A 15,090-nucleotide genomic window follows, 5' to 3' on the forward strand; every position below is an offset into this window, starting at 1 on the left:
ATCAAAATTATATAAATATTATAAAATTTCAACATAAATTGTAGAATAATATGTATTAGTAATAGCTTAAAAAAATAACATTATGTCACTTTAGGAGACTAAATCTATTGAATTTTATTCGAGATTGAGTAAGATTATTGACTTGTTATGATTTATTAGATTAAATAGAATATTTAAAAATACTAAATATATTTCCTGCAAGTAAAAGATAAGTGAGAAATCGGCTGAAATAAAAGTCGCACAAAAGCAATAAAACCAAAGAATGAGATAACAAGCTTAGAAGAACACGACTGTTTTATTGACATTTTTAAATATTATTAACCAAATTTATTTATTTATTTCATCGGAGAAATGTTATATATACAAAAAAAAGGATAAAACTTTATTGTTATATAAATTTATAATGAAAGTATTATAAAGCTTTCCATTTTAGTATACGAAATGAGCAGTGAGTGCATATTGTTGGGGCCCACTTTCACAGACGAAGCTTAATTTGGTAGTTTCCAGACCCAAAATTATTTGTGGATAAACGATGTTCAATTTTTCATACGGAAAGTAGTCGCTATGTTAGCATGAATTAGGCATATGTCACTTAGATAGATAAGAATCGTAAGATGTTGATAGCGTTTTAAAGTGACGTATGTTTAATTTAAATTATTTTATATTTTATTTATTTTTTTTAATTTATATTTAACAGATTATAATTAATCATTTTATTGACTCATTGTTATATATAAATTAAAAAAAAATTCAAATTCAATTTATATTAGTATGAGATAATTTATATATATATATATAAATTTATTAATTTAACTAATCAACTAACAAATTAAACGATTGTAAATATAATAATATATAAATTTTTAAATATTTGATCTGAATTTTTTCTGTTATAATAAAAATTATATGTTTAGCTTTATTTTTATTTAAATAAAAATAATTACATAAAATTTTGTATATTTTTTGTAAAAAAAAGAAAAGGTTAAACATTTTTTCTGTTGTTGTTTTAAAAAAAATTATTTTTTATTTTTATTTAAACAAAAATAAAATTAAGCCTACAGAAGACCTGTATTCCTAAACATTAATACAAAGAATGTTTAGAGTGAAACTCAACTAAATTTGTTGAGAAATTTAAATAAAAATTATAGAGTTGTTTATTCATTTCTGTCTTATATATTATTTTCAGCTGAGTGTGCAAGAGATTTTACAAGTTATTATATATATATATATATATATATATGCTTAATATTTATAAATTTATACAAGTAACTAGTCCCATCAAACTTGTCTATTCTATATCCTACACCCATTAGATCCACATTTGCAATTAGTGTAAAATTACGATGGACAAAACAGTAAGACCAATTGTCATGTCAGCTGATTTATAATTAAGGTTTCATTTAACAGCTCAAATTCAATCTGTATTCCAAACTAACCACAGAATAGTGTCCTTATTTTTAAGGAAATGACACTTCAACCTTATCTTTAGTGTGGCTTAACATGTAAACCATGATATTTAAATTAGCAATGAAATAACTGATCAATAAAATGTGCTGCTGAAATGACAAATGTTTAAGCTAAGTGCAATTAACATATTTGGTAGTTTGATTGATCCAGCTCAAATGAACCATAAATAGAACGAATATTGATAAAGAATTATTGGTGTTGAAGCTAAGCACAGTTTTTGTTATATAATTTTTAAAAATATGTGCATGTAAAAATAATAAAATTATCAAAAAAAAAATTTGTGTGAAACATTAATGTTGTTTAAAGTATTTTGAACCTTAATACACCCCTATGCCCTTTTCTGTCGAATTAAATATGATTTTTCCTCTGCCTTTACTTATAGATATTTACTTAAGACAAAACAGTTAAGGTTGAATTTTGTCAAAATTTAAAAGAATAGTGTTATAATTTTTAGCTATAGCTATTATTTTCTAGAACAATATCACATTATTATTAACTTACTATGGCATAAAAAATTGCATATTTCTACCGTCAAATGCAAATTTTAAGCCTAACGATAAAAGTTATTTCGTAGAGAATATTGTTTGGGATTTGGAGCATCGATCCAACCACACACACACACACACAGCGATAGAGAGAGAGAGAGAGAGAGGAAAAGGAAAAGAATCTTCCGGGAATTGAAGGAAAAGAAAGAAAGATGGAGGATTTGGTGGGAATGGATAGGGATTAGGGATTAGAGAAATAGAGACTAGAGAGGGTCCAGCGTAGTAGCAGTTTCAGTGTTGGTTCACTCCTCGCTACGCAACACCCATTTTTCCTCAACAACATTAATTCAGCTGCTCCAACATCAAGAGGTTAATTCCAATTCCTAAACCCTATTTCTCCTCCAATTCAGCTGAAGCAACCACAAAAGATATTACGTTTTCCCATTTTCGATTTCTTTTAAGTTTTTTGTTTCTAGAATTATTGTTGTCTTTCTTCTTTACCTTTTATTTATTATTATTTTGTTTTTTTAATTATTATTTTGAAATTCTGGGTGCTTGGTAATGGAGTCCAAATCGCTGAGTTTTCATTTACAGTGTTTGACCTTCGCTGTTTGTTTAGTGGGATTCCCTTGTTTAGGATGTTCTGTTATTTCTGTCTCTGGTTGTGATGAGATTGGTAAGTCTATGCCCTGATTTTACTTTATCAGGTTAAAACTTACTGTGAAGAATCAAGGTTGATTTGCTTTTATGCTTGGGATGTTGTGAAAAAGTTTCCTTCACCTCTTGTGTTGGATAGATACATTCTTCATGATTCCTGGCAATTGGGAACGATTGCTAAGTATGCTGTATGCATCAATGTGTGGCAAGAGGGTTCTTATTCTTAACGTACATGGAACAACTATGCTACAATCAGAGTATATAACGTTGAGCATTTTAGATGCATGCATGCTTCCAGGTCTTTACTCATGCCAATGTATTTCTTGAGCCACATGCACCGGGATATACTTTGCTTTTTGATAATTGAATATTTCTGTTACAGGAATCTTGTAGAGGTAAGACAAAAGCATGCTTGGGCTTTGGTAGTCAAACTTGCTTTGCGAAGTAAAGGAATTAGAAATTCAGTAGACCTAAAATATTGCGTAGTTATCTGTGAAAGTGCAGAGAAGTTGATAGATGGTAGGTTTAAGTTGATGGATTATGATGCTGTAAACCATTAGTCCTTCAGCTTGTTTGAAATTTGAATGCCCTCCTATACTTTTCTGCCAACAAGTTCTGAATTCTTGTTCCAAAAGATGTTATTTGAGCTGCGACTCCAACCAAGAAGTACATTTCATTTCATCTCAAGTAGTTGAAAACCAGATTATAGGATATAATTGCAAAGTAATGTCATTTTTTGTTTAAATTAGATTGCCATTATTAAGGAATTCTATATGCTTCCATTTTGTTATTGTGGCATGCATAATAAATGCAAATGAGTATCTAGAACTACGAAGATTTTTAATGGAACATTTTGTTGTATGTTCCTGTGTCTTTTATATTTTTTTCCATTATCTGATTTTATTTTATTTTTATTTGGAATCTGTATGTTTTTATTCCTTCTACTTACGCTAAGAGTTAACAAACAACTATGACAAATAGTAGCAAATTGATTATATTATTCTGTCAATCAATGTTTTTCCACCGTACCCACATCTTGTTTGTAATCTGATTTGTGTTGTTCGTTGTCCATCCCATCTTTGATATTTGTTTTTGTCTTACGCCCATAAATGTGTGCACGCATGTGGGGCTACATGTGTGTGTATTCTGGCTTTGTGGATATATTAACATATGGTATAGTTAATTCATAAATACATTTTTTCTGTTGAAGAACTATAATTGTAAATGCTATTGATTGGCTTCTGGAGTTTTTGTTTTCATTTCTCTTTCTACCATTCTGTTTTCTCTGTGTAGCATGTAGCTGAATACTTGTCAATTATGTTAACAATTTTTGTTCTGCTTCCAGATTTGGGCGTGGTGTTGCATGTGATTTAGGAAATCATGACCTCTGCTCATGACCTTACTGGTATTTTACACAAACAAATTCCTTGATCCAATTTATTATTTTAATGTAATCTTTCCATTTATAATGAGTGAATTACATTCATATTGCAAGTTTAGCTAACAGCCTATGGAGCAATGTCATTGGTATTCTTGTCTCTAATGAAATTGTTAATAGAGAATTTTCTATTCAACAGAAATCCGTTAACTTGAAAATGGAAGAGATGAATAACTACTGTTGTGAGAGCAGTAATGTGTGATGGAATTTATCCTTTTGTCAAAATCATAAGATATGGTATAAAGTGCCTTTCTTAAAAAAATGATAATTTACTGGTACAGAAACTTAGAGCTTTTAATTCACATAAAAACTCATGTTTCTTGCACTGCTGTCCAGTAACTTCTAATGTTGGCTGCAATTCATTGGCCCCTTTCTGTATTTGTTGCCTCGTGAAAAATATTCTTTGTATATTTTGACCACTCAGGATTGTAGAGTAGACTCCACATCTTTTTGGTTAGCCTAAGTTTTTCTTAATCATGTAAGTCATTGAGCTCATACTCTTGCAGTCTTCCAAAGAAGCTGCATGTAATGATTTGTTTTTTTTTTTTTTTTTTTGGCATATTTATAAACCTCATGGAACTTGATGTTGTTTGTAACTGTGTTTGCTCAGGGTTTCTTAGAAGCATCTTTCTTTTGATGTCATGCCCAGGGACTACAATCAAGATATCCTAGATTTTAGATTTTTTGCACACAGCTACATATTACTCTATCTTTGAAGTATCATATTTTAGCTTCATAATTTGAACTTCAAAACTCCCTTGTTTCAAATTTAGCATGTCCCATGCTCCTCTTATCCTGTAACCATTTATTTTCAAATTTAGCTTCTCTAGATTCATTTTTAAGCTAATTTTAGATTGAGCTTGTTTGCTATCCTATTGGTGTTTTTTTTTTTATTTGGTGCATTTTACTTGTTCCTTCACTCCATCCGAAGCACAATTGTGAATGACTGAATGTGTGTGGCAAAATGCTTATTCAGATAATGAAGATGATGGGCAGCAGCAGTCAGAATCACAAATGCAGTCCTCATCTGCAAATGGAATTTCTGATCCAGGTATTGGTACGCAGACAGTTCAGTATGCAACACCTGGCCAGCTTGGAACTGGGCATGCTATGGTATGAACTTCAAGTTTCTTTGGGATTTCTTCTGACTTTTTTTCTTAAAAAACAAAACATGGTTCTTCAATGATTTGACATCCTCATTCCTCATTGAATCAGCATCCTAATATTTAATTAGTTCCAGAAATACTGAGGAATGTTTTGTTTTGTATAGGCCATATCCATTGGATACCATCTGATGCGTCTTACCTGTTGTAGGTATATAAGATAGACATACATTGCTGTTGTTTTATCATTGAAGCAATTAGCAAATCATGATGAAAATTTTCCCAGGTTTATTCTTCCTCTAATCCATGAATAAATTGGCTTTCCTACTACATTTTTTTTTATCCCTGAAGGTGGGTATTTTTCATGTGCCACAAGTTATTTTAAAAGTAGTTATATTATATGAAATACTACCTTTTGTGTTTCTTACCAGTAGGTGTGACAAATAGTGATGAGTTACATTGCAATCTGAAGTTTTTCTTATAAAAAAGATTTCTTCAGAAGTTGCGTTTGGTGAATTGACATTGATTTTTAAGAAACCAGAGTTTTTTTTTTGTGGCTGTTGAAGGTAAATGAATAGATGCCCAAGCAAGTACTGGTGTCACTTTGTTATTTAGATGTGATATTAAAGAAGTTTGTTCAGAATCATTGTTTGCACCAGTAATTATAGCTTGGAGTTTGGTTTACTTTGTCACGCCATTGAATTACTGTAAGCATCCTGGGGAGGAGGGGGATTTAAACTCTTTTGGACATTGTTCATGGTATTTAATATTGTAATGTAAACTTTTTATGCATTTACCAATTTATATTGCTTTTTATCTAAATGAAGGTACCACCTGTGTATCCATATCCAGATCCTTACTACAGAAGCATCTTTGCGCCCTATGATACACAATCTTATCCCCCACAAACCTATGGTGGACAGCCAATGGTTTGCTTTAATTCTTCAATACTGATTTTATTATATTGCGGTGGCATCTTGTGTCCTTTTCTGATCCTCTAATTATTGAACGATATCTTGTGCCAGGTCCATCTTCAGTTAATGGGAATTCAGCAAGCTGGTGTTCCTCTGCCAACTGATGCAGTTGAGGAGCCTGTGTTTGTTAATGCAAAACAATATCACGGTATATTAAGGCGTAGACAATCGCGTGCCAAAGCTGAATCAGAAAATAAAGTTATAAGAAATCGGAAGGTATATCATTCTCTGTATCGGCTATGGATCTTTTCAATGACATCAAAAATTGATTAAGAAAATTGAAAAATATAAAGACAGGAAAAAGGGATGAAGGATCTCCAAAGTTGTGTTATTGTTTTAAGCTGCTAGCTTCTTAATAAATATCAAAATTGTGTCTCCATAGATTAATACACCCGCATGCTTCATGCATCCACTCCTGCCTCTTGTGGTGGTATTTACTTGTTCTTATAATGTATCTTGCAGCCATACTTGCATGAATCTCGACACTTGCATGCACTGAGAAGAGCAAGAGGATGTGGTGGTCGGTTTCTGAATTCAAAGAAAAATGATGATCAACATGATGATGTGGCATCACCAGATAAATCACAATCGAATATCAATCTCAATTCTGATAAAAGTGATCTTACTTCGTCAGATAGGACATCCTAAAACTGCTGAAATGATGATACCTTAGACAGCAGGGATCTACTGTATGCCCCAAGATCAATAATACCTGCCTCAGATATCTCACTAGTGCTTCATTCTGGCTTTGTACAATCCCATAGGTTTTGTGTAATAGGAACGTTAGGATATCGCATGATGCAGGTAAAATGTAAATTGAAGTAATTTTATGAAATATTGTCTTTTCTAGCCTTTGGTAGGCGGTTTTTTTTTTTTTTTTTTTGTGAGCATTTATTTGTATTTGGTACCGCAGAGAGATTAGAGACTGTCCGAAGCCACGTTTGTTTGGATCATGTTTATACCTTGCTATAGACTTTCAACCAGATTGATGATGGATATTGGTAGTTGTTTGTTCAATAGCTGATAGAAAGATAAATAAGGTTCACATGTGTTGCTGATGTTGAAATGAATCTTGTTTTTGGTCAGAATTAGAATGTATCTCTTCGCTTTTTAATCCTAATCTATATCATTGAAACTGATATAGTTTACATTCCTTCGAAAGAATACCCTGTCGTTGAAAACTTAAATTACCCTCCTCTGTAACTCAAATGACTTCTAACTATTACATCCATCAACTATCACTTACATATGCAACAAGAAGCAAATTCCTACAATAAGGAAACTCAGTTTCTTCATGATAAACTTATCTTGAATTCTGAGACCGAACTCTCAGTTCTTTCAACGGCTAGGCTTAACACATTTGATAGTTTGGCATTTGTTGTATATGTCCTAAAATTATGTTAATTGGCTCCACAACCAGAACTAGCACTGAAGCATGCCCTGGAGAACCTACAAGATTCCCAAACACTCCATATACTTTTAGACTCGGCCCATTGTCATTATTCTCTAACTTCTGATCCATGGGCCAAATTTTCCTGGATTGTGTTGTTGGACCCAAGCCCATTAATACCACCGTGTTATGTTTCAAAAACTATAAATAGGTACGTTCGTTGAACAAATATATAAGAATTATATTTCATGCAATTAAAATAAAGTATGTTCTTGTCCCATTATAGCAGTGTTCAGTTAATATGCTTTTGTTACATTTTAGTCGATTTGTAATTTGAATAAATAATTCATTGACTCTGCACAATTGAGTAGCATGTTTAAGAATGAAGTTTTGAAAGAGAGAGAACGAGTTTTTTATTTTTAAATGAAGATAATTATATAGTTTATAAAGATAATAAAAAATTAAACATTAAATTTATGATAGTTTATCATTTTTTTTCTTTTAGTTTAGAAAAAATATTAATTTAAAAATCTTTATTGGAACAAAATTCCCTTTTTTAAAGAAAAGCTCAACTCCTACAATTTATACTTTAATGTAATTACACTCTCTTAAAATATATAATTTTGACCTTTCAATTAGGATGAGGAATAAGAGGAAGGAAACAGAAACACGTACGAACCCCAAAAAAACAACACAAACATATCAAAACAAAACTTCCATAAGAAATCACATCCATTACGTTATCCTTTCTACGCTACCAAACATAAACCAAATTCTACTCTTTCTGGTTGCGTGACAAATCCAAGGAAACATTAACCAAGAAAAAAGGAGCTTATTCAAGTGTCTGTATATTATTGATGTTAAAAATATTCGTAAACTAAAGTTTATTTTTATATATTTATTTTATATTTTGGATATTAAGGAGTATTTATATATTTTAAAAATTAAATTATTAATGAAAATTAACAATAATAATTGATGCATATGTAAGAAGACATAAAATACCTTCTTAATTTATAAAACACATTATTCATATTATTTTTTTAATTAAATAACTTGTGATTAAAATCTTATTAAAAGATCTTTTGATAAAATATATTTTTATTTAAATTTGATAAAAACTAAATATATATTAATGACGTCTTTACATTAACTTATTGTTAAATTAAAACAATAATAATTTTGAATTAGTTAATAATATAAAAAATGTATATCGACAAGTATTAAATTAAATCATGTAATGAATATACTAAACATAAAGTTTTACTTATAAACTTGTTTTTATAAAATTTTGTGGGCACATTATGGAAGTGACGAGATGTGGAATTGGGATGAGTTGTGACTTGTGAAGGATTATAGCTCCTCTAATCAGCTTGTCTTAAATTTTGATCGATTAGAATGTATTTTTAATATAATTTTAAATTAATTATCAATAAAGCCAACAATTTTCGTTGATACAATAATTTAGTATTTGACAAACGTGTAAGAAAAATATAATATCAGTGTTTTTTTATTTTTAAAAAAAATAAATTTTTAAAATTAATTATGCATATTTTGAGTAATTTAATTTTCAAAGTATCTTTTATTATTTCTTTAAATAATTACAATCTCTTTTCTAATTTTATAATTTTCTCTAGATTAATTTTTATTTTATCTTTTATATTTTAATTAAATTTAAGAATACTGATATATAAGATATTTGGAAGAGATTATGAAAGCAATTTATAATTTTTATATATATTTTTAAATTTACCGTTATAATTTTTTAATATATCTTATTAAAATAAGTTTTAAATTTTATTTTAATAAATTTTAATTCAAATTTATGTAATAATCTCTTATACAATAACACTCTATTGTGTTATGATCAATATTTTACATGAAATTATTATATGCTTTAATCTTCTAACAAGTTGAAGGTACGATTTTCCAAGCAAATTTTAAATCAGATGGCTGAATTTAACATTTTAAGATTTTTGAAAGATAACTTATTTTCAAATGAATAACTTGAACTGAAGAACACAATTCTGATCCGATCATGATCAAGTTGGTAAAATTACTTTTAAGTAATAAATTGTATTTTTAATTATTTAACACAGCTATATTTAATAATATTTGAATTTAAGATTAGATGTTAAGTTAGAATTTTTTTTACTAATTTATTACAAATATTTAAAATAATTACATATAATGTTACTCGAACTCAATAATGTTATTAGTTAGAACAAATTTTATTGATTGATTTACGTGTTTAATAGTGTTTTAAATTTTATTTAATAATACTTTAAAAATATTTTATTTTAAATTTCAAATTTATTATTTTTTATATGTTTAATATACTTACACCGTTTGCACTTGAGCAATGCTAGTTAGTAGAAAAAATGTTCCACACGAATAGAGTGCAAAGAACTTGCTTATATTCCATTAGATGAAAACTATAAATTTAAAAATAAAAGCAAAAATAAGGGTAGTTGAATTCGTATCAATTTTTCATGTTTGTATTTTCATACCACGAAACAATTTCCTTTTTACTCAAATTAAAATATTTGTAAAATTGACAATATACTAATTAGTATATTATAAGATCGAATTCTTTCTTAAAGATGATATGATCTCTATTTATAATTTTACTTTTATGTTATCACATTTTTCTTTATTTATTGGCACATATTTTATGAGTTTTTTTTTTTTTTTTATCAAATCATTATACTTTTCTTCAATTAGTTATCTAATAAGAAAAAAATAATTTTTTAGTAATTTCAATCATTATTCAAAATTTTTCGATTAACATTAAGTATATGAAATATTTGTAAATCATTAAACTTAACAAATTAATTAAATTATATTCTATTTTATTCAAAATTTAAAGTTTAGATATGTGTATTTTGCAATATAATTTATTTATTTATTTATTATCACAGGCGAAATAATTTTTTAAAAATAATTTGTTTAACTATACATTTTCCTTTTATCATTTATAGCTATTTATTCACAAATTTTTTTTTATAACTTCAACAGCGGTAATTCACAAACATAAGACACAATGAGTGATTATTGGTAATCACATTAACATCATAAAAATATTGGAGGCTGAGATGCAAAATTACATACTTCTTGAGTAACAATCCTTAAGAAGATGCCTGCAAAGTGTAAAGCTCTTGACTCTTGTACTTGAGATGAGTTTACTTTTCATTAGTTTATCACTCATTATTTAAATAAATAGATATATTTATTATTTAATATATAATTTATCAATAAAACTATGATATTATAAAATAAAAATGTACAAGGGCCAAATACCTTATTAGTAAATAACAAAAAGTGGGTGGTTAAAGTTAGAAATAATGATAGAGTTAAAATATCTGTGTATAAATAAATAAATAAAAGGGGGAAAGTGTTGTATGGTTGGGCGATTGGATTCGATAACACTAAGAGATATATATTGGAATTGCAATTGCTGCATACGAAGTTTTGCTTTCAGCTTAAAACCCTTTCACTGCGCCTCACACAACACAACCCAACCCAACCCAATCCTAAAACCTTATCTCCTCTACCTTTGTATCTCAGAAATGGATTCTGACCCTTCTCTTTCCCAAACTTCGCTTCTAATCTCTGACCAATCAACTAAGCCATCCCAAATTCACGAGAACAACGGTGCTGCTGCTACCGACTCTGAGAGCGATGGCTTTCTCAGCGGCGAAGAGGGTGACTTGGACCCTGAGCCCACCCGGCCCATTCTCGTTTACCCTCCTTCCAAATCCCCCGTTGATGTTGACGACCCTCTTCTCGACGACCAGGCCCACAGGCCCATTGCCAAGGTAACCGCCGATGACGAAGACGATGATAACGGTTCCGTTACTGCCGACGATGAGAAAGAGAAGCTCAGCCAGGCCGTCCAAGAGAAAGGTGCTGACGCTGATTTCGGTGATACTAACGACGTTTTCGTTGAGGCTTCCGGCGTTGCTGACGATGATAAAGGACCTGTTGTTGTGGAAAACGGCGTCGAATTGAAGAACGACGATGGTGAAGGGTTTCAGCCTAGAGGAGGGGTTGATGTGGAGAATGGTGTGGAATTGCACGACTCAACGAAGAAAGAAGAGGATGCTGTTGAGGAGCAAGGCATTGAGCTTTCACATGCGGGTGATGGTGGAACCAATCATTCGGATTCTGTTGATGGTGGAGATTCCCTTGTTGATAGCGTGCAGGTTAATGTGTTGGACTCTGGGGTTGCTGTTGTTGGGGATGAGGTGGATGTTGAGGAGTCTCAGATTAAGGGGCTGGACGCGCCGCCGCGTGGGGTGAGTTTGGATAACGGTTTTGATCCAATTGAGAAGGGTGTTATTGATAAGGTTGATGAGTCTGGTCAAAATGTTGACGTTGGTGTTGATGATGGACATGAACACAAGAGTGACATTGTTCCTCTTGAAGAAGGTGGTGGTTCAGAATTTGCTAGTGGGAGTATGAAGGATGAGGAAGATGGGATAAACATGGAGGTGGAGGGTCATGGGGTTGAGGGGGAAATTGGGAGCCATTTGGAGGTTGAGGCTGCTGGTGAGGATGATGAAGAGGAAGTTATTCATGGTGGTGACAGGGAGATTGATGGTTCCATGTCGGATGGGAAGGATGAAGGAGTGGTATTTGGAAGCTCTGATGCTGCTAGTAAGTACTTGGAGGAGCTGGAACGGCACTCGGCTGGCGGTGGGAATTTGCAGGATGCGAGAATTGATGGCCAGATTGTTACTGACTCGGATGAGGAAGAGGAGAGTGATGATGAGGGAGATGGCAAGGAGCTGTTTGATACTGCTACCTTGGCAGCTCTTTTGAAAGCAGCATCTGGTGCGGACCAGGATGGTGGCAGTATCACAATAACCTCTCAGGATGGATCGAGGCTTTTCTCTGTTGAGCGCCCGGCTGGTTTGGGATCATCACTCCAGTCAGGTAAACCTGCCGTGCGGCCAAATCGTCCGAGTCTTTTTAATCCTTCCATTAGTAGAGCTAGTGCTGTTTCTGATAGCAATTTGACTGATGAGGAGAAAAAGAAACTGGAGAAATTGCAGCAGATTAGGATAAAATACTTAAGACTGGTTCATAGACTCGGTTTTACTCCAGATGAATCAATTGCAGCACAGGTGCTGTACCGCTTGTCACTTGTTGCAGGCAGGCAAACTGGTCAATTATTTAGCCTAGATGCTGCAAAGGAGACTGCTTCCCAGCTTGAAGCTGAGGGAAGAGAGGATTTTGATTTTTCTATAAATATACTGGTTCTTGGGAAAACAGGTGTGGGCAAGAGTGCTACAATAAATTCAATTTTTGGTGAAACAAAGACCAGCTTTAATGCATATGGTCCTGCTACTACTGCTGTGACAGAAATTGTTGGGGTGGTTGATGGAGTGAAGATAAGGATGTTTGACACGCCGGGCCTGAAGTCTTCTGCATTTGAACAGAGTTCCAACAGAAAAGTGTTGTCTATGGTGAAGAAATTGACTAAAAAATCTCCCCCTGATATTGTCCTCTATGTGGATCGCCTGGACTTACAAACTAGGGATATGAATGATCTGCCAATGTTAAGATCAATTACAAGTGCCCTGGGTCCATCAATATGGCGAAATGTTATAGTCACTCTGACCCATGGTGCCTCTGCTCCTCCAGATGGGCCATCCGGTGCTCCATTGAGTTATGATGTATTTGTTGCTCAAAGATCTCATATAGTTCAACAGATCATTGGACAAGCTGTTGGTGACCTACGACTTATGAATCCAAGTTTAATGAATCCAGTTTCCCTTGTTGAAAACCATCCTTCTTGTAGAAAAAACAGAGATGGCCAGAAGGTGCTTCCTAATGGTCAAAGCTGGAGACCTCTCTTGTTGCTCTTATGCTACTCTATGAAAATTCTCTCTGAAGCTGGTAACGTTTCAAAATCTCAAGAATCATCATTTGATCACCGCAGGCTGTTCGGTTTTCGTTCTCGCTCCCCACCACTTCCATACTTGTTGTCTTGGTTATTGCAGTCACGTACATACCCAAAACTCCCTGCTGATCAAGGTGGGGTTGACAATGGTGATTCTGATATTGAAATGGCTGACTTGTCTGATTCTGATCTAGATGAAGATGAGGACGAATATGACCAGCTCCCACCATTTAAGCCTCTGAAGAAATCTCAGATTGCTAAGCTTAATAGAGAGCAGAAGAAAGCATATTTTGAGGAGTATGATTATCGGGTCAAACTTCTACAGAAGAAGCAATGGAGAGAGGAGTTGAAAAGGATGAGAGATATGAAGAAAAAAGGTAAGAGCAAAGTAAGTGATTATGGTTACATGGAAGAAGATGATCAAGAGAATGGAGCTCCAGCTGCAGTGCCAGTTCCATTGCCTGATATGGTCCTACCACCATCCTTTGACAGTGACAATCCAGCCTATAGATACCGTTTCTTAGAGCCAACTTCCCAGCTCCTGACAAGGCCAGTCTTAGACAACCATGGTTGGGACCATGATTGTGGTTATGATGGTGTAAACATTGAACAGAGTCTAGCCATTATCAATCAATTCCCAGCAGCTGTTACGGTTCAGGTAACAAAGGATAAGAAAGACTTCAGCATCCACTTGGATTCCTCAGTTGCTGCAAAACTTGCAGACAATGGATCGGCCATGGCAGGCTTTGACATTCAAAATATTGGAAAGCAGCTAGCATACATTGTAAGAGGGGAGACTAAATTCAAAAATTTCAAAAGAAATAAAACTGCTGCTGGGGTTTCTATGACATTCTTAGGTGAAAACGTGTCTACTGGGCTGAAAGTTGAGGATCAGATTGCTCTCGGGAAACGTTTGGTATTAGTGGGTAGCACAGGGATTGTGCGGTCTCAAACTGATTCTGCTTGTGGAGCCAACTTTGAAGTGAGGTTGAGAGAAGCTGATTTTCCAATTGGCCAGGATCAGTCTGCATTGAGCTTTTCTCTGGTCAAGTGGAGAGGAGACCTGGCTTTGGGGGCCAATCTTCAGTCCCAATTTTCTGTTGGGCGGAGTTATAAGATGGCTGTTCGTGCAGCATTGAACAACAAGCTCAGTGGACAGATTACTGTGAGAACAAGTAGCTCAGACCAGGTTCAGATTGCCCTTCTTGCTATTCTGCCAATTGCCAGGGCTATCTATAAAAACTTCTGGCCTGGGGCTAGTGAGAATTATTCCATCTATTAATTGTGTCTTTAGCTTGCATTACTAGTTAAGGAAGTAGAGTATGAGTTTATCATATCATGTTGCTTCTTTTCACGACTTTCTTAAATAATGAGTTTATTCAGTTTCGTCTAGACTGTTATATCTCCTGCCATATTTCAGTGCATTTATGTGCCTGAAAATTGTACCGAATTGAGATGGAACCTACAGGGAATTTATTCATGATTGTTTCATTAGCTTATGTTTGAATAATGTTAATGTCAGATTTTGTTCGTATTCCTGATTTCATTTTACTTTACTACTACAACTTTTGTTTATTGGTTGAACATAAAAACCTGGTTGAAATTATGTCTTGGACTACTTTGCTGAGAAATACCTGAATATGAACAGGCCAATATGCCTTGCTCGAT

General features: G+C 32.9%; 2 protein-coding genes across 8 annotated transcripts; both read left to right on the plus strand.

Annotated features, from left to right (window-relative positions):
* Window positions 1-2,006: 2,006 nt before the first annotated feature.
* Window positions 2,007-7,993, plus strand: LOC113857579 (nuclear transcription factor Y subunit A-7-like). 7 transcript variants are annotated; one of them, XM_027489622.1, is made up of 8 exons: window positions 2,007-2,321; window positions 2,547-2,628; window positions 2,723-2,907; window positions 3,955-4,014; window positions 5,024-5,098; window positions 5,978-6,079; window positions 6,176-6,340; window positions 6,587-7,993. In XM_027489622.1, the coding sequence occupies exons 4-8, from the start codon at window positions 4,003-4,005 to the stop codon at window positions 6,770-6,772; spliced, it is 540 nt and encodes a 179-aa protein (XP_027345423.1). In that variant the 5' UTR covers window positions 2,007-2,321; window positions 2,547-2,628; window positions 2,723-2,907; window positions 3,955-4,002; the 3' UTR covers window positions 6,773-7,993. The 7 variants fall into 7 exon arrangements, 6 of the variants coding, with proteins under 6 accessions (XP_027345423.1, XP_027345421.1, XP_027345425.1 ...); XR_003503269.1 differs by lacking the exons at window positions 2,547-2,628; window positions 2,723-2,907 and adding an exon at window positions 5,362-5,857 and having other exon boundaries at window positions 5,024-5,160; XM_027489620.1 differs by lacking the exon at window positions 2,723-2,907.
* A 2,928-nt stretch (window positions 7,994-10,921) lies between these two features.
* Window positions 10,922-14,951, plus strand: LOC113857743 (translocase of chloroplast 159, chloroplastic-like). Its single transcript, XM_027489918.1, has one exon. It carries the CDS (start codon window positions 11,084-11,086, stop codon window positions 14,702-14,704), a length of 3,621 nt encoding a protein of 1,206 aa, XP_027345719.1. The 5' UTR covers window positions 10,922-11,083; the 3' UTR covers window positions 14,705-14,951.
* Window positions 14,952-15,090: the final 139 nt, after the last annotated feature.

Source organism: Abrus precatorius, unplaced genomic scaffold (genome assembly GCF_003935025.1).
Source record: "Abrus precatorius isolate BTA unplaced genomic scaffold, Abrus_2018 Scaffold2, whole genome shotgun sequence".
Classification (NCBI taxonomy): domain Eukaryota; kingdom Viridiplantae; phylum Streptophyta; class Magnoliopsida; order Fabales; family Fabaceae; genus Abrus; species Abrus precatorius.

Bases quoted from the DNA above. Each gene is read 5' to 3' on its own strand.
- LOC113857743 (XM_027489918.1), top strand. From the start codon at position 11,084: ATGGATTCTGACCCTTCTCTTTCCCAAACTTCGCTTCTAATCTCTGAC.
- LOC113857579 (XM_027489618.1), top strand. From the start codon at position 3,990: ATGACCTCTGCTCATGACCTTACTG. The intron at 5,161-5,977 runs GTATGAACTTCA...ATCTAAATGAAG, and splicing joins TTGGAACTGGGCATGCTATG to GTACCACCTGTGTATCCATA. The intron at 6,341-6,586 runs GTATATCATTCT...TGTATCTTGCAG, and splicing joins AAGTTATAAGAAATCGGAAG to CCATACTTGCATGAATCTCG.